This window comes from Debaryomyces hansenii, assembly GCF_000006445.2.
Source record: "Debaryomyces hansenii CBS767 chromosome A complete sequence".
Taxonomy (NCBI): Eukaryota; Fungi; Ascomycota; class Pichiomycetes; order Serinales; family Debaryomycetaceae; genus Debaryomyces; species Debaryomyces hansenii.
In genome coordinates, this window is record NC_006046.2 from 308957 (window position 1) to 334751 (window position 25795).

The 25795-nt window shown below is 36.8% G+C and overlaps 15 protein-coding genes across 15 annotated transcripts; 9 read left to right on the forward strand and 6 right to left on the reverse strand. All coding sequences in view use genetic code 12, as the record gives it.

Annotated features, from left to right (window-relative positions):
* Nucleotides 1-115: 115 nt before the first annotated feature.
* DEHA2D03608g (DEHA2D03608p) lies at nt 116-4009 on the forward strand (the record flags this gene model as incomplete). The annotated part of the gene is made up of 1 exon (XM_002770211.1): nt 116-4009. The coding sequence occupies one exon, from the start codon at nt 116-118 to the stop codon at nt 4007-4009; it is 3894 nt and encodes a 1297-aa protein (XP_002770257.1).
* Nucleotides 4010-4099: 90 nt separating this feature from the next.
* On the reverse strand, nt 4100-4546 carry DEHA2D03630g (DEHA2D03630p; the record flags this gene model as incomplete). Its single annotated transcript, XM_458625.1, has 1 exon — nt 4100-4546. The coding sequence occupies one exon, from the start codon at nt 4544-4546 to the stop codon at nt 4100-4102; it is 447 nt and encodes a 148-aa protein (XP_458625.1).
* Nucleotides 4547-4685: 139 nt separating this feature from the next.
* On the reverse strand, nt 4686-6272 carry DEHA2D03652g (DEHA2D03652p; the record flags this gene model as incomplete). Its single annotated transcript, XM_458626.1, has 1 exon — nt 4686-6272. The coding sequence occupies one exon, from the start codon at nt 6270-6272 to the stop codon at nt 4686-4688; it is 1587 nt and encodes a 528-aa protein (XP_458626.2).
* Nucleotides 6273-6447: 175 nt separating this feature from the next.
* DEHA2D03674g (DEHA2D03674p) lies at nt 6448-7689 on the forward strand (the record flags this gene model as incomplete). The annotated part of the gene is made up of 1 exon (XM_458627.1): nt 6448-7689. One exon carries the CDS (start codon nt 6448-6450, stop codon nt 7687-7689), a length of 1242 nt encoding a protein of 413 aa, XP_458627.2.
* A 453-nt stretch (nt 7690-8142) lies between these two features.
* On the forward strand, nt 8143-10116 carry DEHA2D03696g (DEHA2D03696p; the record flags this gene model as incomplete). Its single annotated transcript, XM_458628.1, has 1 exon — nt 8143-10116. One exon carries the CDS (start codon nt 8143-8145, stop codon nt 10114-10116), a length of 1974 nt encoding a protein of 657 aa, XP_458628.2.
* Nucleotides 10117-10577: 461 nt separating this feature from the next.
* On the forward strand, nt 10578-12923 carry DEHA2D03718g (DEHA2D03718p; the record flags this gene model as incomplete). The annotated part of the gene is made up of 1 exon (XM_458629.1): nt 10578-12923. The coding sequence occupies one exon, from the start codon at nt 10578-10580 to the stop codon at nt 12921-12923; it is 2346 nt and encodes a 781-aa protein (XP_458629.1).
* A 620-nt stretch (nt 12924-13543) lies between these two features.
* DEHA2D03740g (DEHA2D03740p) lies at nt 13544-13858 on the forward strand (the record flags this gene model as incomplete). Its single annotated transcript, XM_458630.1, has 1 exon — nt 13544-13858. The coding sequence occupies one exon, from the start codon at nt 13544-13546 to the stop codon at nt 13856-13858; it is 315 nt and encodes a 104-aa protein (XP_458630.2).
* Nucleotides 13859-14424: 566 nt separating this feature from the next.
* On the reverse strand, nt 14425-15711 carry DEHA2D03762g (DEHA2D03762p; the record flags this gene model as incomplete). Its single annotated transcript, XM_002770212.1, has 1 exon — nt 14425-15711. The coding sequence occupies one exon, from the start codon at nt 15709-15711 to the stop codon at nt 14425-14427; it is 1287 nt and encodes a 428-aa protein (XP_002770258.1).
* Nucleotides 15712-16040: 329 nt separating this feature from the next.
* On the forward strand, nt 16041-16991 carry DEHA2D03784g (DEHA2D03784p; the record flags this gene model as incomplete). Its single annotated transcript, XM_458632.1, has 1 exon — nt 16041-16991. The coding sequence occupies one exon, from the start codon at nt 16041-16043 to the stop codon at nt 16989-16991; it is 951 nt and encodes a 316-aa protein (XP_458632.1).
* Nucleotides 16992-17062: 71 nt separating this feature from the next.
* DEHA2D03806g (DEHA2D03806p) lies at nt 17063-17581 on the forward strand (the record flags this gene model as incomplete). Its single annotated transcript, XM_002770213.1, has 1 exon — nt 17063-17581. The coding sequence occupies one exon, from the start codon at nt 17063-17065 to the stop codon at nt 17579-17581; it is 519 nt and encodes a 172-aa protein (XP_002770259.1).
* A 144-nt stretch (nt 17582-17725) lies between these two features.
* Nucleotides 17726-18316, reverse strand: DEHA2D03828g (DEHA2D03828p; the record flags this gene model as incomplete). The annotated part of the gene is made up of 1 exon (XM_458633.1): nt 17726-18316. One exon carries the CDS (start codon nt 18314-18316, stop codon nt 17726-17728), a length of 591 nt encoding a protein of 196 aa, XP_458633.1.
* A 463-nt stretch (nt 18317-18779) lies between these two features.
* On the forward strand, nt 18780-19691 carry DEHA2D03850g (DEHA2D03850p; the record flags this gene model as incomplete). Its single annotated transcript, XM_458634.1, has 1 exon — nt 18780-19691. One exon carries the CDS (start codon nt 18780-18782, stop codon nt 19689-19691), a length of 912 nt encoding a protein of 303 aa, XP_458634.2.
* Nucleotides 19692-19936: 245 nt separating this feature from the next.
* On the forward strand, nt 19937-20485 carry DEHA2D03872g (DEHA2D03872p; the record flags this gene model as incomplete). Its single annotated transcript, XM_458635.1, has 1 exon — nt 19937-20485. The coding sequence occupies one exon, from the start codon at nt 19937-19939 to the stop codon at nt 20483-20485; it is 549 nt and encodes a 182-aa protein (XP_458635.1).
* A 73-nt stretch (nt 20486-20558) lies between these two features.
* On the reverse strand, nt 20559-21242 carry DEHA2D03894g (DEHA2D03894p; the record flags this gene model as incomplete). Its single annotated transcript, XM_458636.1, has 1 exon — nt 20559-21242. One exon carries the CDS (start codon nt 21240-21242, stop codon nt 20559-20561), a length of 684 nt encoding a protein of 227 aa, XP_458636.2.
* A 170-nt stretch (nt 21243-21412) lies between these two features.
* Nucleotides 21413-24370, reverse strand: DEHA2D03916g (DEHA2D03916p; the record flags this gene model as incomplete). The annotated part of the gene is made up of 1 exon (XM_458637.1): nt 21413-24370. The coding sequence occupies one exon, from the start codon at nt 24368-24370 to the stop codon at nt 21413-21415; it is 2958 nt and encodes a 985-aa protein (XP_458637.2).
* Between the last annotated feature and the right edge of the window lie 1425 nt (nt 24371-25795).

Below are 25795 nucleotides of genomic sequence, written 5' to 3' on the forward strand. Positions count from 1 at the left end.
TATTGCTTGGAGAATTTAGATCGATATAAGCATATTTTGGATTAGTTGTTTTTAAATTTGTCAATTATTTTGGCATAGCACCATAAACAACAAAGGCTTGGAAAATACAGATAAAATGGCAGAAAATTCGTTTCTGCAATCTTCCACGCGAAGAAACTCTTTAACGTCGCTATCAACGACGACTTCGTACAATACGGTGTCGACGGCAGCCCGGAGCATGTCAACGGAGCATTTGACTAATTTAGATGATAAATTTGTGAAAAAGTCAATCAAGAAACTGCCCACGTCGATGCTTAATCCCGGCGATAAGTTCCATAAGACCAATACCGGGACGTACTACTTTCCTAATGGTGAAGTATTTCGCCCTCGTATGACGCCGGCTAAGAGACATAGACCAGGTAAGGTACCTGGGTCATCACGAAATAATTCTATGACTAAGGACCTTACAGCCGGCTATACGTTGCATTACACCCCATCTCCTGGAACCCCCGAGATCCCTAGATCATCATCGATGGTATCAATGCAATCCGCCAACTCATCAAGCGCGGTTCCAAATTCGTATGTTTCGAAGTCGTCATCATTTTCTAATTTGAGAAGGAGTAATAAACAAAACTTAGCTCAATCGCTACGATCTAATAAGGTTGATACCCCAACTAATATAAATATTCAAAACCTTGCTCCTGTTCACACGCAGGTACCTACGCCTCCTAATGCGTCGTCACCTAACCTATTAAGTCCCCCAGTACAGAATACGAAAAGCTTTCAAGCAACGAACGTTTTAAAAGATAGCGAAGGAATTCCAGGAGTGTTTAAAAGCCCGGATAACATTTATACCGGGCACCCTAATCATCCACCAGCAACAAATAATAACCAGAACAGACCTGTTCCCACATCCTCTGATTCAAACCTATCGTCTTTATCGAACTATAATTTAAATAGGTCATCATCTAATACTCCTCAGACATCAATCAATACTTCAATAGATATTGAGGAAGCACCTGAGGGATACGTTAAATACATCAAAAACAATGAAAATAAGAATATGGCTGATGACGAACTACAAAAGTCAAGTTCATTAGAAAGTATCAAAGAGACTGAGCTTCATAGCATTGAAGAAATCCCCAGAATCGACGTACAGAATGACGAAATGCCGGTGAATAACCAGTTTGAATCGGGTTGTCAAAACAAGTCATTTGAACGGATTCGCGAATCTACGGAGGAATCCACTTCATCTAATAAATTGAATCAAGAACCTAACCAAACAATGCATGTACCATCTAATGAAACATGCGACCATCCTGTTGATCAATCTTCGGAAGAAAGTTTGAATGACCATTTTGAAGAGTCTACATTAGGATCTATTCAAAGACCTCAACAAACACCTAAACCAATGGGTGATAAGATTTTGACTCAAGGTTCGACGAGAGAAGAATCTCAGGAACCTAATGAGGATGCGATGGGGGAGCTGTTTCAGCCAGCACAAGTGAGTGAAAATAATTCACAGATGCAAAATCTTGAACAGGGATGTGAAGAGTCAGAGATAATCGCGGAGTATTCAGCTGAATCTGAGTCTGACTCAGAGTCAGAGGTCTTAAAGAAGATACCCAAACCTAGTTTAGGTATGATTGAAGCTAATGATTCTTCTGAATTTTCGCAAGAGGATTTGAATCACACCCATACACAAATGGATTCAGATACTGAGGATTTGAGTACATTACATGACGTTTCGGAAGATAAAATAAGAAATAATTCTCCGGCTAAGAATACTTTATTTTTTGAATATTCAAATAATGACGATTTCCAAACTCCAGAAGGTTCTCCCGTCCTGAAAGTTTCGGAATGGGTAAATGGAGCTGAAAAAGATAAAAAGATTACTTCTGAAGGGGAATTGAATAGTATAAATCTCGATAATGTTAGCGAAGCACCGAAAAACATAGCTGAAAACGATAATCAGTCCACTATTATTCAAGAAATCAAACACCCTAGATCGCATCCTGTTTCTTGTTCAGGTTCTCCGACACCAGAATCTCCAAAACCAAAAAATTTCTTTGACTTTCATAAGGACGATGCTTTTGACAGGTTTTTGAACGACAAGCAAGTCGAGGTTCCACCAAGAGGTGACGTCGCAGTTGTAGGCGATAAAATTAGAAAGCATGAAAGGTCAGTTTCATCAATAAGTTCATTTAATTCTATATTGCATAGTGACTTTGAATCACCAAATAAATCAAAGGCATTGTTTTCCAAGTCACCTAGACAAAACCCCCCAAGAATTCCACATAGTCATTCATCTTCTCCTGAGAAAGGCTTGGATATTTATCATAAGAACCAAGTAGGGGTTGGAGAGAAAGCTTTACCTATCACACCTACTGAAGGACAGCTCCCAGTTCAAAAAGATTTACCAGCTTCACCGGAGGATAAAAACGCATTGCCAAATAGCTCTTTACCAGATATCAATTCCGCAGAAGAGATGGGTCCTGAAGATCACTATTCACCTACTCAGATATCTGAGATTGGCTCATTACATACGTCGAAATTAGATTCAATGCCTTTGGATTCAAATATGGACAAGAATGAATCAATCGATGCAAACAAAATTCCCTTGAAGAAAGGCTCGATGCTTGATGTCGTAACTCCTGAATCAAAAATCCCGAAAAAGAAGCCCCCGTCAGATTTAAAGGAGCATCCGTCTGATAAAGCTCCACTGGATTCTATTAATACCAATAAAGTTCCCAAGGTAAAATCATTTAGAAGCTTAAATGGAGATTCAAAATTGAAAAAGTCTTCATCCACAGCAAACTTCAAAGCATTTTTCAAGAAACTTTTTCCGTTGCCATCAGCATCGTCATCTAATTCATTTGAAAGTAAGAGTATGTATAATCCAAAGGGGTCACAAACAGATGTTCTGCACGAAACATCATCATTAAATAAGCCCAAGAAGTTGACTAAAGGTAAGAGATCATTCTCGTTTGCCAATTTAAAACTGGCAGGGTTTAATAATAAATCTCATACACCTACAAATGAACCAAAGCCAACTATACCACCTCAAAAAGAAAAAGAAAAAGAAAAAGAAGAAAAAGCTGTATCAAACCTGAATGTTTTAGATAATGAAATTATACCGCAAACTGAGAGTTTGACGATCACTAAGCTACCAACAATTGAAAGAGATGATAGTCTATTTGAAGATATGTTTACAAATTTTGATGAAAGATTTAATAGGGCTAATTCAACTAAAAGTAAAGCTGCAACAAATTCAATTAACGAATTATTTATTAAAGATGACGAATTGACTAGAGATCAAATTAAAGATCAGCAGTTAAAAGATAATAACCAAATATCGGATGATATTGATGAAGGTAATGATGCGAAGTCAACGTCGTCTGAAGCATTCTCTATGGCCAATTCTGACGAAATCTATATTGATGACAATATAAGATACTTGCAAGACGAATTAATATGGCCAGTAGATAATGATGAATTCACTTCAATTGAAGATTATAGTGTTTTAAGTAGGTCTGGAACTGTGAAGACAAGATTGAACCTAGAGAGTAATGAAGAACAAGGAGAAAGTACAGTTGAAACTATAGTGGTTGATAATGAGCAATTAACGGGTTTATTTGATAATTTATCAGAGCTACAAAGAAGAAGACTTCCAATACACTTAAAGCATATTGGCCAATTCAAGGATTCAAAGATTTTAGAAATTAGCATTAGAAAATTCGAAAGTATTCCTGATTTATCGAATTTAAGAATAGAAAATAAGCAACTTAATTCAATCTTAAAAAAGCTGCTTAGATCTTCTGAAAATAAGAAGGTTCAATTTTCGAATAAAATTTCGATTAATGAGACATTTTCGCCTGATATGTATAAACGTTACAATAAGTCTGTTACTCAGTATACTTTAACTGAGTCGATGGAAATCAACAAGATTAAAAATGAGTTAAACACTTATAAATGTAATGAAATGTTGGTTCATGAACATTCTCAAGATAACACTCATTTTTTCTATTAATGCTGCGCCTGGTTATTTATACTTATATTTTAGTTCCTCATTACGTATTAGATATACATATGTATTAGATTTAAATGACGAATATTTACTTTAGCTACCTCGATATGTAGTATAACTATGGTTGGATAATAATAATGGAATATGGTAGTGGTTATCCGGAGTATTACCGACTTCAAATGTGACTTCAACAAATGGAAAGAACGTTCTGTTCTTCTCATCTAAATTGTGAAAGTACTTTCCTGTTAAGAATTTTATTTTGTAAATACCAGGTGTTAGTTTGCACCAATTGTTATCATCTATGCCAATATTTGTCTTATATTTGGCATCAAGCTTTGGGTCATATATCCAGCTTTTTATTCTCCCGTCATTATCTGTTCTTGCCATAGCAAATGGTTTGGAATTAACGACCTCGTAAGCTGATTCATCATTAGGATCAGTCGATAAGGGTGAAATATAATAGATTGAGCAAGTAACATTAGATGCGGGTTTTCCGACACTTGTATCTAGTATGTGACATGTAATTGGAGCAATTGACATATTATAGAGTGATTGCTTTTAGTAAATAAAAATGAATTAGATAAGAATTTTGACCTAATATGAGTATTACAGAAATAATCGGATAACTCCGAAATTACAAAATAGACCTAAAATTTTTAAGAATTGAAGAAATTTGAACCTAACCTATATAAGACCATTCTATTACTTTGGAATCATATTTCCATTTTTTTCTTTCATTAAATTCGTTAGTTAAAATCCAATCAACAATGGCATTAATTAGCTTGTAGTCTACATTTCCAATAAGGTTATTAGAATGAATTTTGAAAATACCCATGTAGCTTTCAACATTCAATACTGTAGTTTTATCTTCATTTATTTTATGCAATTTGAGTACATTTAAGCAATATCTCAAGTGGTCAGCTAACTGAAAAAGGTTATGCGGATTTACATCTTGATTTCGGGAAACACCAATTAATCTATAATTGATATGCAAAAGGTGTCGTGTGGTGTGAAATATTTCATGTTTAGTATGCTTGATATTGTATTGCTCATTCGAATTAAGTCGTCTAGATAGTAACTTGACATTAGTTAAGCTTTCGAGTAAATGCCGGATTTTCGAATTGTTATAAATGTCAGCTAACTTAAAGGGGGATTGACCGTGATTCAATATCCACACGATAAATTCTAATGTCAATTGAAATTCCTCAAATACTTGAACTGGTGTTTCGGCTTCATTGTCTAATGAATGAACTTGATTTACTTCCAAAATCTGAATTTCTGAATCAGGTAGCAATGGGTCATCTATCTCTTCAGGTTCAGATTCAATCACTTCAGGATCTTCATTTACTTCAAGCTCTTCAGGTTCAGATTCAATCACTTCAGGAACTTCATTTACTTCAAGCTCTTCATTTGCCTCAGGTTCTTTATTGGTTTCAAGAGCTTCATCTACTTCTATAGGATCAGTTAAATCTATGACATCTTGGCAAGATTCCAGGTGTTGTCTTAAAAGTATACTATCCTCTCTGAAAATACTGGGGCTTACTGCACCCTCAGCGTCAAAAATGTCTAGTCCTTCTTTGAATTTTTTCCGATTAAAATCCTTTCTCAATAATTTTGGTTCTGAGTATGTCATTGGCGTCTGTCCCAACTTAGGAGACTCATATATCCATGGCCTACATAATATGGAGTTTCTGAATTCTAGCTTTTCCTTCCAAGACTCAATTTCAAGATCTAATTCATCATTACTACCAATTATACTTATATAATCAGCTAGCAACTCTCTCTTGTTACTAAGTTCATTCACAACCCCCACTGCTTCGATGATCTTTCCATATGATCCATTAAATACTAACCCTGCCGATAAATACAAAGCTTCTTTAACTTTCACTTCAATAATCAGCATTCTGTCACTGGAAAAATCATCTAGGGCAACAAGAACATAGTTCTTTGGATTTCGTTCACCCCACTCACTGTAATCCTTGTATGATTCTCCTATTACCTTTCCCGTAATCTTAACTCTCTTTACCGGATAGTTGTTTATCATTATGAAATTATTCATGTACTTCTCAAATCCTTTAGATCCATAAACTTCAAGTATGGACCTACTTCTATTGATATCTGATATGAATAGTGGAATAATCTTACCATCAGTAGGCGCCATATGAAATATTTCTGGGACATAATAACATTTATTAGGGTACCGTATAGCGATATGGTTTTCACCAGGCGCAAAATCAATCTTGTTACGAATATTGACACCTGCCATTGATCATCATAGTATTAGTTGTATTTTTCAAGACGTGTTTTCATATGAGTTTGATGTTCAACTTTAGAGTATAATCAATAAATTTAGTGATGCTTCTGCCTGACACAAAAATATTTTTTTTCAGTAGATGAGTTTTTTTATTACACTATTCTTAACCAAGTAAATAATAGAAAATATGGCATTATTCCAGGTTGAAGGATGGAATTTGAAGCAGGATAAGGTGGCTGTTGGTGGTGGGTCAAATAAGAAAAAGGAGAAAAAGGAAAGGAAGAAGGCAAAGAAAATAGAGCATGCTCTAGTGAGAGAAGAAGAAGAAAAGCAGATACAAACTGGACACGAAGAACATGCCAAAGCAAAAGCTAAAGAAACTGAAGGGAAAACTGAGAATAAGGAAGAATCTGATTTAAAGAAGGAAAAGGTTAAAAAGAGAAAGCATGACGAAAATGAAGCACAGGATGAAGTTCCTGATAAGCCGTTACCAATCACTCTGAAATTGACCCCATTGCAACAAAAGATGATGGCCAAATTATCAGGTTCGAGATTTAGGTGGATCAATGAGCAATTATATACGATTACTTCGAAGGACGCATTGAGCTTGATTGAAGATCAACCTGAGTTGTTTGATGAATACCATCAAGGGTTCAGATCTCAGGTGCAATCCTGGCCAGAAAATCCAGTTGATGTGTTTGTGGACCAAATCAAAACCAGAGCGTCTGCAAAGCCTGTTAATGCACCAGGTGGATTGCCTGGTTTACCAAATAAGAAGGTGGTAATTGCAGACATGGGTTGTGGTGAAGCACAATTGGCGTTGGATGTTAATAACTTTACAAAACAATACAATTCAAAGAAACAAAACAAGAAACAAAAACCAAATCAAGGAAGGAGGTTCCAGACAGGACCAAAAACCTTAGATATAGAAGTTCATAGTTTTGATTTGAAGAAGGCCAACGATAGAATTACGGTCGCTGATATCAAAAATATCCCTCTTCCTAACGGGTCATGCACAGTAGTAATATTTTGTTTAGCATTGATGGGAACAAACTTCTTGGATTTCATTAAAGAAGCCTACAGGCTTTTATCTCCAAGTGGTGAATTATGGATTGCTGAAATCAAGTCGAGATTCACCGAGTCAGCCGAAGCTAAATCTATTAAACCTGAAAATGTAGGTTCAGAATTCGTCGATGCCTTGAAAATGTGTGGGTTCTTCCACAAGAAAACTGACAATGACAATAAAATGTTCACCAGATTCGAATTTTTCAAGCCTCCGCAAGATATTATTAATGAAAGAAAGGCGAAATTAGAAAGACGCAAGAAATTTGTTGAACACGAAGACGAGAAAGAAAAGTTCGAACTCAAAAGATCAGAGAAAGCAGAGGGTGAATGGCTATTGAAACCTTGTATATATAAGAGAAGATAAATAATCTAATGTAACAATAATTCTGATAAGCGAGAATCCGTGATGTTGAAAATCAAAATTACTGTAGATGCAAATTTAAAACATGATTAGGTGTACCTTAACTTTTCGTTGTTTAGATATATATTGACTACACAACTCCTTACTTCTACCCAGCCATTATACTGTAAGTGCTTAAGTCTTTCCGCTTGTAGCTATTCCCAGCTTCTCTGTAAGCAAGATAATGCTGCACCAGCTCTTTTATCACGTGATTTTGACTAAAGCCAGCCATTTTTCAGCCATTTGATTGTAGTGATGACAGGGGAATATCAAATCGGTCATAGACCAGCAATTAATGCTGGAAATCGGCCAAAACAAAGATTTACAGTATCTTTATATATCATGGGATGTATTTGACGATATTTCAAACGGTATGTATTCTTTCGTCAATTTTGAGGATAAATATAATTTAACATAATGAACGAATATTACGAACCTACATTACTATTTAGACAAAACGCTGTTAAGAAATACAGTCCTGAACTTTCACCTGTTTCAAGTATGAGCAGTCTTGACTTGCCAAAGTCGAATAATAGCTCGTCATCCTGGTTATTAGATAACCATAATCCTAAAGACACGGAAATTCTCAATAAGTCATGTTCATTGAACAGGTTGAACATAAAGTCCAACTACTGGAAAATTCCCGATAATGATATGAGCTTAACGTCTATGGCTCTACTGAGACAAGGGGACTCTAATAAATCATTACTAGGCATATCAAGTGCCAATGATGATTCTAATTTGTTTATATACGAATTAGATTTGGCCGAGAATTATTTAACACACAACAATACCATTTCTTTGCCAAATGTTCACGCAATGAGATGGGTTCCGCAGATGGGTAACAATGAGTTAAGTTTGATAACAGGAAACAGTAAAGGTTACGCTCACTTAGTTTCAATCCCAAACTCAAACGAGGAAGGTCAGTCGGCCGAAATCGTTAAACGTTTCAACCACAGGAAGCATCTTAAATCAATAAATAAGGATCCCTCTATTGCATCTCATACCTCGACAGATATTACGAAATTAAACTTCATGGATAAAAGTATGGACTTATTATCCCTTTATGACAATAACTTGTTCTTATGGGATATTAATGGATGTGATTCGCAAGTCAGACCTAAACCAATATCAATTTCGAGCATACCAGGGATAGTTAATTTTGACCCTATCCCTCACAGTTCTAACCTGGTGGGTATATGTGGCCAATTTGGTGTGTCATTGTTTGATACAAGACAGCCCAAATTTAGTGTTCCATCATCAGTTATGAAGCAAGCTAACAAGAGGAAGCTAGGTGCAAATGTCATAAGATGGTCCCCTAATGACGATAATGTATTTGCTGCGTCGCATATGGATGGGGTTATACGGTTGTGGGACATCAGGAAGCAAGATTATTTTGCAAGCCTCGATGGTCACCAAGGGAAAAAAATAATTAGCATAGAATGGAACAAGAATGACTTATTCAGTGGAGGCAGAGATGGAAATATAGTGCATTGGGATTTAACATCCGATATAAACGAATACCCTAAACCTGACATTACGAATTGTGGTTTGAAAGAAGGATTAAATAGCATTAAATTCAACCCAGTGAAGAATTCAGTCGAGAAAACCATCAACCAAAGACAATGCGGTACAGTATTACCAGCATCGAACACCAATATTGTGGATATGTGCTCCGTTTCTCTTACCTCGCATAATGAAGAAGACGTTAAGGTGCTTTCTATTGATAGCAGCTCATTCCTTGGATTACACTCCAAGATATTTGATGCTGTTAAAGTCAACATCAACTCAGAAAAAACATACTACACCGACGACGACATATCTTTGCTCCTTGCTGCTCAACAATCCAGTCTCTCAACATTGGTCAATGATTCGACAGAAAATGTAACCAAGCCTTTGACCATTTCCAGGATGCCTACAACAAAGATCACCCACGATGTTGCTCCTCCTGCTATTCCTACACCCGCTAGTGTTGTTCCTACTACCCCTAACATGTCCAACGACACACTAGCAGAAGGCCCTGACGAATTTGTGGAAGTAGGCGACATCATCAGACTCAAAGAACCAAAATTCTCGTTTTCAAACTACAACGATTCGGTCTTCTCAGTCGATTCAAACCACGATATAAAGTCGTCCCCACTGTCCACTACCTCTCGTGGCTCATTCGGCGAATCGTCGTCGTCCATATCTACAAATCCAACCATAGTTGAAGCGTCTCCAATATCACACAAGAGAGACCCGAGCGATATTTTCAACTTCAAGACTGATTTTGACTTTGGTCTTGGCTTGAATGACTACAAATTTGACGAGTCCTTAGTCGACAGATCATTCGATAGGATGCTTTCACTCAAGACCAATGCTACCAATTATTATAGTGTTTATAGTAGTTAAATATAACAGTATCATAATATACTATAGTCTGTTGTATAGTCACGTGATGGAAAATTTGATGTGTAATTTTTAGTTGTTTGTTGAATGTAATCATATTCCCTTGCTTTTATCATGTATCGTAACGTGAATAACAAATAATCGTATAAGATACATATATATAGATATATCTATTGATCCTATTGATAGTGGTAATAGATTAGATTTCTTTTGTTAAATTTGGAATTGGATTGCGGTATTTTTCGGCTATTCGATAGATAAATACATTCGTACAATAGGAGACCAATCTAATTCAAAATTAGTTGGAAGGTTAAATCTTTGCATAAATAGATATATTAGGTGATATTCCAAGCTATTATCTGATTGTGGGTATTGAAGTATCTCCCAAGAGAAGTCCGTACGATAGATTCAAAATTTCATCGGGTGAAAAATTCTGAAGTAAACTAGGAAAGATTGAAACAAGTATGACTAGAACTACACCAGTGAGTGTTAAAGTGGTAGCTTCGGAATCGCTTTATAAGAGAGATGTTTTTCGTCAGCCGGATCCGTTTGCGGTTATCACGGTCGATGGATCGCAAACCAAAACTACAAAAACTGCCAAAAAAACCCTTAATCCGTACTGGAATGAGTCATTTACATTCAACGCATTAGAGGATTCTATATTGGTCATTCAGGTATTTGATCAGAAGAAATTCAAGAAGAAGGATCAAGGATTCTTAGGGGTTGTGAATGTTAGAATTGGCGATGTCATTGATTTGTCGTTACCTAACTCAGAAGAGACGATCACGAGAGACTTGAAAAAGTCAAATGAAAATCTAGCAGTAAGCGGAAAGATAATAGTCGTTATCTCTCATAATACTAGACCTACGAATAATAATACTTCTTCCAGACCAGTATCAAGTGGTGTGGTTACTAATGCGCCTCCTGCGATGAGTAATGGAAATGCCAGCGGAGCTCCAAGTGGGCTTCCACCACCACAAATTAACAACAACCAAACACCAACCAACAAGCAATATTCGTCGTTTGAAGACCAATACGGTAGATTACCACCTGGCTGGGAACGTAGGACTGATAACTTTGGACGTACGTATTACGTGGATCATAATTCTAGAACTACTACGTGGCAGAGACCTACTTTGGAGCAATCTGAATCTGAAAGAGGTCAACAGAGACAAGATACAACTGAAGCTGAAAGAAGACAACATCGTGGCCGTACATTACCAGGAGAAACACCTCAATCGCCATTTTTAGCTAATTCTGCTGATAATTCTGCCAGTGGAAATGTCACTGTTAACTCAACTGGAGCAAACACTCCAGTAAGTCCTGCTGCTGCTATGTCGATGGCTGCCTCTGGTGCTACTACCAATGGCTTAGGTGAATTACCATCAGGTTGGGAGCAAAGATTCACTAATGAAGGTAGACCATATTTCGTTGATCACAATACAAGAACGACGACTTGGGTCGATCCAAGAAGACAGCAATACATCCGTACTTTCGGTCCAAATACTACTATTCAACAGCAACCAGTCAGTCAATTGGGACCATTGCCGTCTGGGTGGGAAATGAGATTAACAAATACAGCAAGAGTGTATTTTGTTGATCATAATACAAAAACTACAACTTGGGATGATCCAAGGTTACCATCATCGTTAGACCAAAATGTCCCACAGTATAAGCGTGATTTCAGAAGAAAGGTTATCTATTTCAGATCTCAACCTGCTTTGAGAATTTTACCAGGGCAGTGTCATATTAAGGTCAGAAGAGATCATATTTTCGAAGATTCTTATCAAGAGATAATGAGACAAACTCCAGAAGACTTGAAGAAGAGATTGATGATTAAATTCGATGGTGAAGAAGGTTTAGATTATGGTGGGGTTTCCAGAGAATTCTTCTTCTTGTTATCGCATGATATGTTCAATCCTTTCTACTGTTTATTCGAATACTCATCTCATGACAATTACACATTACAAATTAATCCAAACTCTGGTATCAACCCAGAGCACTTAAACTACTTCAAATTTATTGGAAGAGTTGTTGGTTTGGGTGTTTTCCATAGAAGATTTTTAGATGCTTTCTTTGTTGGAGCTTTATATAAGATGATGTTACGTAAGAAGGTAGTGTTGCAAGATATGGAGGGTGTTGATGCTGAATTTTATAGATCATTAAAATGGATCTGTGATAACGATATCACTGATATCTTGGATTTAACATTCAGTGCTGAAGATGAAAGATTCGGTGAAATTGTTGAAGTTGACTTAAAACCAGGCGGAACCCAAATAGAAGTTACACAAGAAAATAAGCATGAATACGTTGAATTGATTTCTGAGTGGAAGATCAGCAAGAGAGTTGAAGAGCAATTTAAAGCATTCATAGACGGATTCAATGAATTGATCCCACAAGAATTGGTAAACGTGTTCGACGAAAGAGAATTAGAATTATTAATTGGTGGTTTGGCAGAAATCGATATCGAAGACTGGAAGAAGCACACCGACTATAGAGGGTACCAAGAAAATGACCAAGTCATCCAATGGTTCTGGAGATGTATCAAGGAATGGGACTCCGAACAAAAAGCAAGATTATTGCAATTCACCACCGGTACTTCCAGAATCCCTGTTAACGGGTTCAAGGACTTGCAAGGGTCCGATGGTCCTAGAAGATTCACAATTGAAAAGGCTGGTGAGTCCAACCAATTACCAAAATCACACACCTGTTTCAACAGAGTCGACTTGCCTCCTTACACAAATTACGAGAGCTTGAAGCAAAAATTATCCTTGGCCGTAGAAGAAACGGTTGGTTTTGGTCAAGAATAGTCTCACTCCGTGAATTTTCTCACTACATCACTCCAACATCACGAATTTATATTGATCCTATGATTACGTGTAGGCTTGTGTTTGCTGTTGTTTAATTTATTGCGTTTAGGTTTAATCTATTATCATATTTTTTTTCTAATACTTGTTGATCTTTTGTACCTTTTTATTGTTTACTTTACGTTCCTTATCCTGGGAACCTTATTTTTTAATCAACTCTTTGTTTACATTCTACTTTTTCAATAATACACTACTGGTTATATATGATTTCTTATCTGTGGTACTAGTTTACTGGTGTACTAGTGCACTAAAAGTCACTTTTACGTAGGAGAGCAATCTCCTAGAAAAAAGTCTGCGGTGCGTCCATAACCATATCTACTCCACATTTCGTCTCACGCCATACTAAATACTATCAGGCATTAGTAATAATAAGATACTTAGTAAGCCCCTTATAAAGGATTATTAAGGGGAACTCCGCATAGTCAGTTTTGGTTGTTAGCAGGCATAATTGATGGCAATTAATGATGACTCTGAGGAGAATGTGATATATAAGAGTGATTAATGAAAAATTAACCATTGGATAATTTATTACAACAGTTTGAATCAATAAATATACTAATACAATGCCAGACTTATTTGACAACTTATTTAACAGAATAGGAACCAAAATTAATGGTGGTAAGACGACACACCACTACCAAGGGTCGTCGCAAGTGAACACAGGTAGATTCTACAGTTTCCATGAAAATGGTACTAACAACAAGTACTGGATGCCTACCTCAAAGAGCTTCGATAATACTATTGATAAGATTGATGACACTAATACGAAGAAGGAAAGAATGAATAGTGATGCTTCGGTTGGGTCAGAAGGCTTGGTGATGCCTAGATCCAGAATGAATAGTGCTGCATCAGATGTGCTGGAGAGCCTGGACACCTAACTATCCGACCATAAAGGGGTCATTGTGTTCTTTTAAGGTGGAAGAATATAATCTGGAATGAAATCGGTTTACTCTTACGGAATGCAGATTGCGAATCATGATTTATAAATTGTGGTATTATCTAGTCTATATAGTTACATAATAAAAATTACTTAAAACTGTTTCTGGGTAGTGATAGGAAGTGTAGTCCGATGAACTTCTTGTCTACGGTGACCTTTTGTAGAAGGTTCTTCTGGGGTGATCCGTAAATTTCTTTCAATTTATGCAATGAGCCGCATTAAAGTCTACAAATATCATTATAATAATACAGATTAATACACTATAATGCAGAACTATAATACAGAACTATGAATAAAGCAGTATGTGGTAGTAGGTAACGAATGATCTCTAATATTGGAGATTAAGCAGTAATGCTTTTAAATAGACAAGAATGAATTAAGGACAGATGAATTGAAAAAATCATGATAAAAAGGTTAACAGCCTTATGGATAACCAGAAACTAAGGTTTTGGAAGAGAGAAAAGAACATATATTGTCATGATGTCTAAATGATACATGCTATTAGGCTTAGAAGCAGCAGCACAATTTTCGGAACCAACCCTTTTCCTTTTGTCTTCTTTCGTTAAAGCTTGATGTGTCTGAATGTAAATCTCCATCATCTCTTACTGGTATCATGCCGTCCTGATATTCGTTTCTAGTGGCTGGTTGGCCATTTCTATCCTGAGTTATTGAATTATAGTTGCCGTACGTTAATGACTTAGAACGAGGGTTTCTGTCTTGTGGTGGTATATTACGGTTTGTACGTTGAGATTTCTGGGGAGGAGTATTGGTCGACTTTCTATGCTTATTGTACAATTGGGCATTCTGTGATGAATTCTGGGGAGGGTGTGGGTTACCATAGCCATGTAAGTTGGCTTTTTTATTTAATGCAGCATCCCAGCCCCTTCCGTTATTCAAGTCCATCCAATCATAGTGACCATCTTCAGTAGAGTCAATCGATATAAGTGCTTTCTCCATTAATGATATTAAATAATTATAATCTGGAGTTTCGTCAAATTTTAATCCTCTAACGTAACTCAAATATTGTGCAAACTGAATTGGCAAGCCATAGCATAATTCATTTACCGACGTATTTTGCTTTTTCTGGCCGATCTTTTCGTATTTTTGTTTGTTTGTTGGTGCCTTCAAGCCTTGCCATGGTAAAGCACCCTTCAAAAAGTAGAGAAATACATGTCCTAAACTCTCTAAATCGTCTCGCCTCAGTTGTTCCCTCCCAAGATGAGTGTTTATAGACATATAACGCGCCGTTCCACTTAATGCCTTTTTTTCTCTGTATGGAATATGGCACTTGGACTTTGGGTCCCTGAATTGCTTCGCCATTCCAAAATCAACCACGTATACTTGATTCGCCTGCAGTGTACCTGGCTTGCCAATCAAGAAATTATCGGGCTTGATATCTCTATAAATCAAATTGTTTTCATGAATAATTTGTACCCGGCCGATCATTTGCTTGGCCACCTGGATTACTGTCTTGAACGAGAACTTACGGCCACACCAGTCAAATAAATCTTCTAACGAAGGTCCCAATAAATCAATCACCAATATATTGTGTACTCCTTCTTGTCCGAAAAAGTACGCTTGTGGTATGCCTATGCTTCCGTTCAATATTCTGTATGATCTATATTCATCCCTGAGTTGTGGTGCTTCACACTTTCTAGGTTCAAACTTAATTGCAACCTGTTGATTGTTTAATAGATTAATTCCTTCAAAAATTATCCCAAATGACCCTTCACCTATTTTCTTTCCAACCTTATAGTGAACTCCCACTATAATTGAAGAGTTTGTTTGTGCCATTAATATTAACGTTCAAAATGGTCCGGTTAGTCGATATTTAGCTTTGCAAATTTAATGGGTAAATTTTATGTAAATAAACTCTACGTAGACTGTAATGAATTCCTCAATCTTTAAAAATTATTAATCCTTTCCTCTTGACGCCCGATACCTCTTTTATTGGTTATAGAAACTGTTATTCTTTATGGTATCAGTCGTCGTTAGAGCAATTTTCCCGCTTGACAAAATTTTTGACGGACTATTTACGTGCAGGGCAAAATGTGCTACCATGAAAACACTGGTGGAATTCAGATATTTTAAGTAACATTATAGTGAGTTTCAAGGGATAGGAGATGTCAGGAGACGATGCTGCAGTGTTTAAGCCAAATGCACGGGTGCTAGCTTATCATGGACCGCTAATTTACGAAGCTAAGGTGATAAAAATTCATGAAAAAAATAAGACGTTTATTGAAGATGGAGAAGGAAAGCACCAACCTATTGAAGGAGGTAACTTACCCGAAGAATACTACAGCGTGAACGCGTATTTTGTGCATTATAAAGGATGGAAGGCCAAGTGGGATGAATGGGTTGGACCAGACAGAATATTGGAATACAATGAGGCCAACGTCCAAGCACAAAAAGAATTAAAAGAACAACTTACGAAGGCAAAGATTAAACCTAAGGTCAAGGCAGAGCCCGCGGTGGCATCAACAGGTACTAAGAAAAGAGGCATGCCTGTTTCTAGTGCCTCCACAGTCACTAAGAAAAAGAAGACAGACCCCAATCGTGTCAACGAAGTTTCTATTTTTATGAAGCCCGAGTTGAAGTATATCTTGGTGGACGACTGGGAATTTATCACCAAGGAAAGAAAGATAATAAACATACCCAGCTCGCGACCGGTGACAGTTATACTCAACGACTATTTACAATCCAAGAAGGACCAGGATACCAGCCACCAGACAATGGACGTGATAAATGAGATAATGCAAGGGTTAGAGTTGTACTTCAACAAGTCTCTAAGCTTGATTTTGCTCTACAAGTTTGAAAGATTACAATACATGAATCTCCTTAAGGAACATGGGGACGACTTGCGGCCGTCTGAATTATACGGAGTCGAACACTTATTAAGGCTCTTTGTAGCATTACCGGGGTTAATTGCCCAAACTACTATGGATTCCGTGAGTATCAATGTGTTAGTCAAGCAGAGTAAGGATATACTCGAGTTTATAACTGATAACATGTCGGTGTATTTAAATGATTATGTAAATGTTAGTCCGGCTTATGATAGTTTAGCTAGGTCCTAATGCGAAATATCAACTGGGGATAAAATCGCTGTAAATATTAGTAAGTCATAGATTTTAATAAATTCACTCCAATGAAGCCATATATTGTTGACATAGTAGATAAATCAAACGTATCAGAGTCCATCAAATACAAAATTACCAACGATGTGCCCGATAGCTTAGATAGTAGTATCAGGGACACCCAATTGATACAACCCCACACGGAGAAGCCGGTAGTGAAATATTTATTTAAGGATGACTTGAAAGATACCAAATATAATAATGAACACATCGTGGAAGAGTTGATACAACTGGATGAAAATATAAAGAAGGTAATAATCCTCGAAGTGGAAGACAATAAAATAAAGGAAACTAAGCAGTATAATTTACAAGACGAGGAAGCTACTCAAATTTCACACGTTGAAATCAATGATACAAACTCCCATAACAGTAAGATTATAAGGATCGAGACGGTGGAATCCAATTTGAAAGGATTAGAGAAATTCACAAATAAACTAGGACAAACGAGCAGTCTACACATGTTAGAACTATTCGACGATCGCAACAAACAGCTACTAGATATTATACGGTACGGTGACGAGACAAAATAAATCAATAATTCATTCATTCATAAACATAAGCATAAACATAAAACATAAAACATAACTCATAACTCATAACGCATCAAGCATGCAAATACAAAGCAAATTGCATACATCGTGGCATCTTGGGCCCAATATTATCGACAGGTAGAACTAAATCGGGATTGCCATATAATCGACTTCGACTAATGGGTTCTCGTTATTGCAAGTAACTTCTAATTGTAATTTCCAGTGTCTATCAAATTGATTTTCTTCTTCTTTCGAGAAGCCGTGATCACTGGTATCTTCAAACTTCCATTTCAACATGGTTGGAGTTTCTTCGACCCCTGCCTTGCCAAAATCCATAGTAAATCCAGAACACTTCTCCATTTCTGGCATCAAGTGCTTCTGAATGTGGTGCTGCAAGTTTCTCTTGAACTTACGGGATTTTTTGTTCATGGTAGGCTTGATCTTATCCATGTTCCCGTGCACTTCCTTGGTAATAAATGGTGGATAGTACGACAAATGGGCATGACAGTAATCAAAATCATTATCCCAAGTCTCATCACGAATGTAACTTTCGAAAGCAACAACGTCTTCGAATTCTCTCATTGGTGGTGGTTTCAACACCGATTGAATGGACCCCTCTGATTCAATAGAGGTAATCGATGATGATCTGGACTTAGGAATTTCTTTTAATTGAGTCAACTTTTCACAGTTATCCAAATCAAGAGCTAAAGTTTGGTTCTTGTTTTTTTTGGTCATAATGTTAAGAGTTTAAGATAGTATAGAGGGCAAGTATTAATAGTGACTTAAATTTAAAATTTAGTTATCAACTAATTAAATAAATTACGTGCTACATTTCTCAGACCTCCTTTTATCAACCTTTTATACTACTGGTTGCGGGTTCTGGCCATCCGTCTGTATCTGGCCATTTCTAAAATCTAATGATTAAAATCCCCTCGTAATTGTTATCACTCCACCATTGAGTGGTCACGATACTGTTAATTTCTTTTACCATATTATTATCTAGCGAGTAATACGGGGTGATTGTATTGTGGTACATCATTAAATTATAGGGCGTATGGCTTTTTACTATTCTTGCCCTGTAGGAGAAGTACGTAATTTTGTAAAATTGCTTTTATACAGAAGGCCTCTTGGGGGGGATTATGGAAATAAAAAATTCAATGAGCATCAGATAGTGAGATAAAGATAAAAAATAGCAAAAATGGGGAAGTTGACGTTCAAGGGAGATAAGCCCAAGAAGCGCAAGAGAACAGAAAATGAGGATAGACAGGAGCCCGTGAAGAAGGCTAGGGGTGAAAATATTAACTTAGATGGTTGGAGTACGGCCTCGTGCGTGGAAGATTTGAAAGGACCATGCATAGTGCTTGGAGATAGTAATAGAGATAGGAACGATGAAAAGGAAGAAAAAGCTGCAACTGGGGAACAGCATGTGGTTTTGCAAGTTGGTGAGGATACTATAGCGACGGGGAAAGATCTTGAAGTTGTAGCAGATACGGTTAATTTCTTTGGGGGGAACGACTATCCAGGAATACATAAATGTGAGCCCAACAAGGTGAATCAGGTGTTGACATTAGTCCCGATAAGCGAGTTCGAGAAGTCGAGGCTAGATACTTCTAAAACTAACAAATTTGCCTTAAAAACACATCACAATCGATATTTGTCTTCAACACTGGCTTTAGTGCATGCTATCGGAGACAATGAGATATTTACGTTCAAAAAGGTTGATATTGCAAATGATACGCTAGGATGCGACGAACCATGGTGGGAGATACTCAACAACGACACCCAGCTTGTGCTTGAACCTTCAGAATCGTCCTACAGAGTCAAATTTGTGGAAACTGGCAAAATATCCGAAATCGATGGTATAATTGACAGATTTGTTATTAGGGTCCAATCTAAAAACACCCTTAAGGGATCTCGGATATTATTGAACGATACAGAGGTAGAAAACACCCCAAACTTGAATAAGATAGTCCGCCAATTATATAAAGAGACAAACGGAAAGATTGAAATCAATGGTGAATTGGTCAAAAGGTTGAAAGACGCCATTTCAACAGGCGATATCAACGAACAGGTAATTCAGGAGAAATCAAAATACCTCTCTAAATGGTAAACTAGACATGTACACATATATACTACATAATTCATCCATATATTCATATCATCCTACCAACTGTACCTTGAAGTAGTATTTGATCGAATGCGACATTTCTCGATAATTTTTTTTTATTAATTTTTCTGGATTGGACTTAATTATCAAAAGACTACTTGAAATCTGATAGTAGAAGGGTTAAGTAACTCAAGTGACATTTAATCTGTATCTCATCTTTGCTAGCATCACACATAGTAATATATAATATGGCATTCGGTGTATATAAAGTACCAGAGGAGCAGAAAACCTATGCTCAGATGACACCTCAAGAACAGGCAGAGGAAGGTGCCAAAAAGATGGTGGAATTAATGCAATCCTGTCCTGGTAAAACAGTCATGGCTGGTGTTTCTGGTTTCTTTTTAGGTGGTTTTTTCGGTTTATTTATGGCATCCATGTCGTACGATGTGCCAATCGGTACCAATGCAGTTAGCAATATTCGTGACTTGCCATTCAAACAACAGATGAAGCTCCAGTTCTCAGATATGGGAAAGAGAACATACTCATCGGCCAAGAATTTTGGTTATATTGGTATGGTGTATTCTGGTGTCGAATGTGCGATTGAAAGTTTAAGAGCGAAGCATGATATTTATAACGGTGTCAGTGCCGGTTGTATTACTGGAGGTGGCTTGGCTATAAGGGCTGGTCCTCAAGCAGCATTAGTTGGATGTGCCGGTTTTGCTGCATTCTCGACCGCTATTGATTTATATTTAAGAAGTGACAGTGCTTCACCACCAAAAAATGATTATGACGAATAGTGTTTGTAAATAGGTCCTTTTGTATATTAGAATACATATATAATACATAGAAATTACATCTTATTGTACAGTTTTAACAAAAATAATAACAGTATTCGTAATTCAACCCTGACACAACAAATGATGATATTAAGAATAAAATGATGCTAGTAATAATTACGATATAACGTATGGTATAGTCTGGTCTAGTTATTCGTTGTAGATTTTCTAACTCTTCTAACACGGTGGGTTCATGCAGTGGTTGTAATTGTTCGTTTGCCTCTATTTCGTCAAATTCATGGTGATCTTTAAGGAGACTCGATAATTCACCATCAAATCTCTGGAAGTCCTCGCAATCTATATTGACTTGTCTGTAAGCAATTAGCTTCCTTATCCTATCTAATTTTTCAGCTATTGATTCCACAGATTGTAATTGTTCTTCCGTATCATATAGTTTTGGCAAGATATGATCATTTGAAACTACTCTCGAATTCAAGTAATTTCTCAGTATTGGAACAGGCCTTGGCTTTGCAAGATTTATTGTTTTTGCTCTAGTTTTCAAATTCTCTGGTAGATATATATCTTCCTTTTGAGAAGAACTGACCTTCCTATTAAGAGGTATAGGCTCGTGGAACAGTCTTGAGTTATGTCTAGTCTCAACTGCTGTGTCTTCCTCTTCTTTAATTTGTACATTTCTGTCAATCTTGTACGGTAGAGGTAATGGATCTCCCAATTGCATTGCCACCTCATTATTTCTTCGTTTATTCTTAGTATTCATTGTGTCTTCATATCTAGGTTGTTAATGTTTTTATTTAGTAGGTAATTTTTATTATGTAAATAAACGCGATTTTAGCTTCTACGCTTTTTGAAGCATTTATGTAACTAGATGTAATATTTTATCTACACAAGTGAATCCTAATAATACAAGTATATTTAAAATCTATATGATTATGCCTTCTTCGACTGAGAATGTTTAAATCTCATGATAAATCTATGTATCAAATACATTACACATCCAATGAACCTAAATAATGCCATGAATGCAACTAACCATAATATAACTGTCAAGAAAATTTTGGACCTTGTATTATCATCCTCTGTCTCATCCGAAGAAAATTGACTAAATCCACCAGTTTCGAGAACGACGGCAATGATAATAAAATTGGAAAACATCCAGATCAAAACAGTCATCGACCTGATAAATGCATAATAATCCTCATTACTTGTTTCTGGTTTAGGACCATCGTCTTCAAGTGGCTTCTTAATCTTTTCTAATTGATTCAAGTAAGACTGATTGATTTCTTCCTTTAATATTGGTATATTGACATCGAAAGTACCATCTTCTCTAACCATTGCCGAACCTAAATCTTTAGCTCCTGTATCACCCTTGGTACCCCATGAAATATCATCAATATTACAGAACGCATAAATGTTCAAAACATTAATATATGCTGGCGAGAGTAAGATATATTGGATGAATGAGGTAAACATATGCCATGGTTCAAAATAAATAAATGATGCAACAAAGTACAATGCATAAGTGGAGGCAGTTGCAACCACTAAATCTCTGAATTGCTCATTCTTAAAAAAAAGTGATACCGTAATTTTACTTTCATCCTCATAGATCAGCTGAATTGAATTAACAGCCATGAATATGGCTGCAAATATCATATACGCCATCAATATTGCGAAGAAAATAACAATTACTATGTAAAATTTTTCTGTTCCTTTAGGCTTATTACCAAAACTCAAAACAAATGTAGTAACAATTGATGCTAAGTAAAGCCATAGAAATATTACCGATAATACATTTCCTGGGGCAAAATTTAGATTAGAATCTGCTAACGAAGTTGTCAATATTCTGAAAACCAAAAAATATGAACCAATTGAAAACCAAGAAACAACTAAATTTAAGAATTGGTATATGAATTCAATATGAAGACAGATTTTCCTCCCAATTGAATGTGAAGAGCCCCAAAGCTTAGGGAAATGTGCTAATGCGTAAATAGCCGCAAAAAATGACCCATTCAACCATCTTCTCCTCTGTAAAATAAACTCAGCTAACCCCTGTGGAACATCGGTTTCTGCAGATGCAGTTCTACAGTACCTCAATAACCAGGAGCAGCCCTTTTTGGCAACTAATTCATAACATAAAATTCTATCTTCTGCCAAATACATATTTGAAGTGAATATCCCTGCTTCCTCTTTCAATTCTGTCTTTTTTAATTCGTATTCATCATCATTAGGATCAAGCTCACCACTTCCGTGCAAAAATTCCCCCTTAAAATATTTTTCTAATGGCCCTTTGCCATTGATATCATTCTGAAGAGCAACATATCTGTAAGCTGAAAATGCACCAGGCAATACCGAAATGAATCCGAATACTGATTCGGTTGGTTTATCCAAAATATTCGAAATCTTATATTCGAAATTTTGGGCATATACTAAAGGATTTGTAACTAGCTGTCTTTTTCTTAAAGCAGCTTTTATTTCACCACATGCACCTGCCACTTGAGGGTTCTTGTCGAATTCTTTCCACAAATGATATAAAGCTTTACCCGAAGGTTGAGTACCAGCATCTAATAAAATCACCACTCTCGGATCTAATACTTGTCCCAAAGCTTGGAAACACCATCTGTGGGAATTGATTTTTTTGGCATTGTTTTCTTTCAAACAGAATAGTAACTGTACTGGAACGATTTTTTCAGTAGTGAGCTTAACTGTATCATCAACACTAGAAATACCAACTCTTGTGGTATATTCATAAATATGGGCTTGCACTTTCTTGTCGTCAACTCTACTCTTAGCTAACCCGTCTTGATACACTCCTAAACCTGCCAATAATGCTTGTGCTCTTTCATTGATCTTGGAACGACCATCACTTACAATACATACAACCACCTTCTTCCAGGAATTCTTTCCCCAAACAGGAGACCTTGTTCTGGATTCCAAATGCTTTATATTCTTGAATACCCCCTTCAATGTTTTTGCTAAAAGAATATCATCTTCATTGTACATAGTGACTACTATCATCAATTCCGTTTGACGTGGCATTGGGTAATGTACTGGTCTCAAAATATAGCCATCCCTATAAAAATTAGATGGCCCACATGTAACTGCTGTATATCTCATATAGGCGAATTCTCTTGATAACCCGTTATCCTTTTCTGTTTGTCTGTAGTCAGGAAATTTTCTTAGTAACTCTGTCGCTACTGGACAATCCAAAACTAAATGACCGTTTAAACCTGATGCAATACCAATTTGAGGCTTGGACCTGATCTCTTCTTCGCCTTCTTCTGGGGGCCTCACAAATTCGTCTCCTTCTTCGCCGAACGGAGATTGAGGAATGTCAACTAGTTCATCTTCAGGCACCAACGGATTCACCACTTGCACAGTATTTAAATCGTATGAATCACCTTCAAACTGGTTGTACTGAATCCTTTGATCAAACTCTTTTTCTTCCTCATCGTCATACACATTGGGTACGAACGCATGGTCGTAGTTTTCTCCGGTATACCCATAATCGTGAAATTGATTCAACTCGTAGTTATCCATATCTGAATTATCATTGTACGGTCTCGTATCAAAGGGATCTTCGCTCTGGGGCAATGGTGCTAAATTCGGTGGCCGTGGAGCATTGGACGTGGTGAAAATATTCGATGGTTCCATCTCTTCATCGTGGTAATAACTGTCAAATTCCTCGTAACTGTCTCCGTGTTGGTTATTATACACTGGCTGTGGTTGTTGGAAATTAATTGAGTTATCACTAGCCATTCTGTCTTGTTGATCTGCTGGGTTATAATTATACACTCCCGACTGTTGATGATTTAAATAGTCGTTTAACGAAATATCGTCTTCATCCCCGTATTGGTTATGATTATTGCCTAGACGATGAAAGCCACTCATGCTAATTCACTTTTGAAACTATGTAATCAATTAGAATGACCGTTTCCGAAATCTCTTGTTTCAGAGAGAGAGATATATTTTAAGACCAAACACGCGAACAATCTCAGCCACTACAAATGTTTTGGCATGATTTCATGTCAACTAAACGGTCGCAGTACGATCAAAATAACCTATTATTAGCATATGCATGAGAGAATACGAGCCATTATCATGTTTTAGAGAAGGCATTACGTGTGTCATCGGCAATACGTTTGTCATCGTCAACACCTAGGCATTGAAGATAGCCAGCCGTATATCGATGCGATGACTTTTTGGAAAATAAGTACACTTTCAGGTTTTCAGCCTCCCGATATTCATATTGGATAGTAAACTACAATATCTCCATATATCCGTATGCCTACATGTTCATATAAACGCATAGTCATGAAATAGGCTGAAAAATTGATATGCGTGTTCGAATATATGTTATGCTGGGACATAAATACCAAAACGAGCATCGATTAACATTGAACGACATTGAAAGCGTCGGAATGCCTTATGCAAGACCTAAAGACTAGCTCAAACTGGTAGGGTTCTTCCCTGTCGTACCTGCTTTCTAGATTGGCCTTCTCCAATGTAGTACTATCAACACTAGGGTTGAAATAGTGCACTTCTTCTAATTATAGAAACGAGGTCAATCGTTATGTAAGCACTCCTTCAAAACCAACACAGTATAGCCATGATTATTGTACGAGACATCAGCCATCGAGAATAATCAGGCACTGCATGTACCAATAGATGATGAGCCGAAGCATCAATTGGCTTATGTACTTCTGAAACTGGCCGGACATGGTTTTGGGATGCCACATATTGCGGTCCATTTACCGAATGATCGTCCAAACGGCTAGCAAACGAATTTAATTTGCTGCAATTATTAGTCTAGCAACTGTGGATATATATAGTTTAATGAGGTGTTATGACTGACATTAACTATTGTGAATTCCGAGCGTATCTTCCTTCTGCAATTCTACTATCAACTGCAACAGACAAGCCGCATTTCCATTTTGCAATTGGGGTGATTCAGGTCAGAATGGAACTTTGGTGTTTTTTAAATACGGATACATTAGGCACACATCCGGAGAAACAGCAGATATATGAATATAGTAGTACAAGACTAAAGTAATTTGATTGTAGGATGACATTTTAAGACAGTATGATCTAATCATTGTTACAGACCAATTTCGATTGAGCTTTCTAGTGATAATCCTCGATAATAGCTTATTCACCCACAATGGTAATATACTAATGCATTAGAGCAGCCATACGTGTGTTACATATAGCTACATAAACCAGTAAAAAATAATACATGTATTGCATATGGAATGCTTAATGCTTTCGTGCAAAACTGACCTCTTCCTCTCTTTTATATAGAGCGCACCATATAAC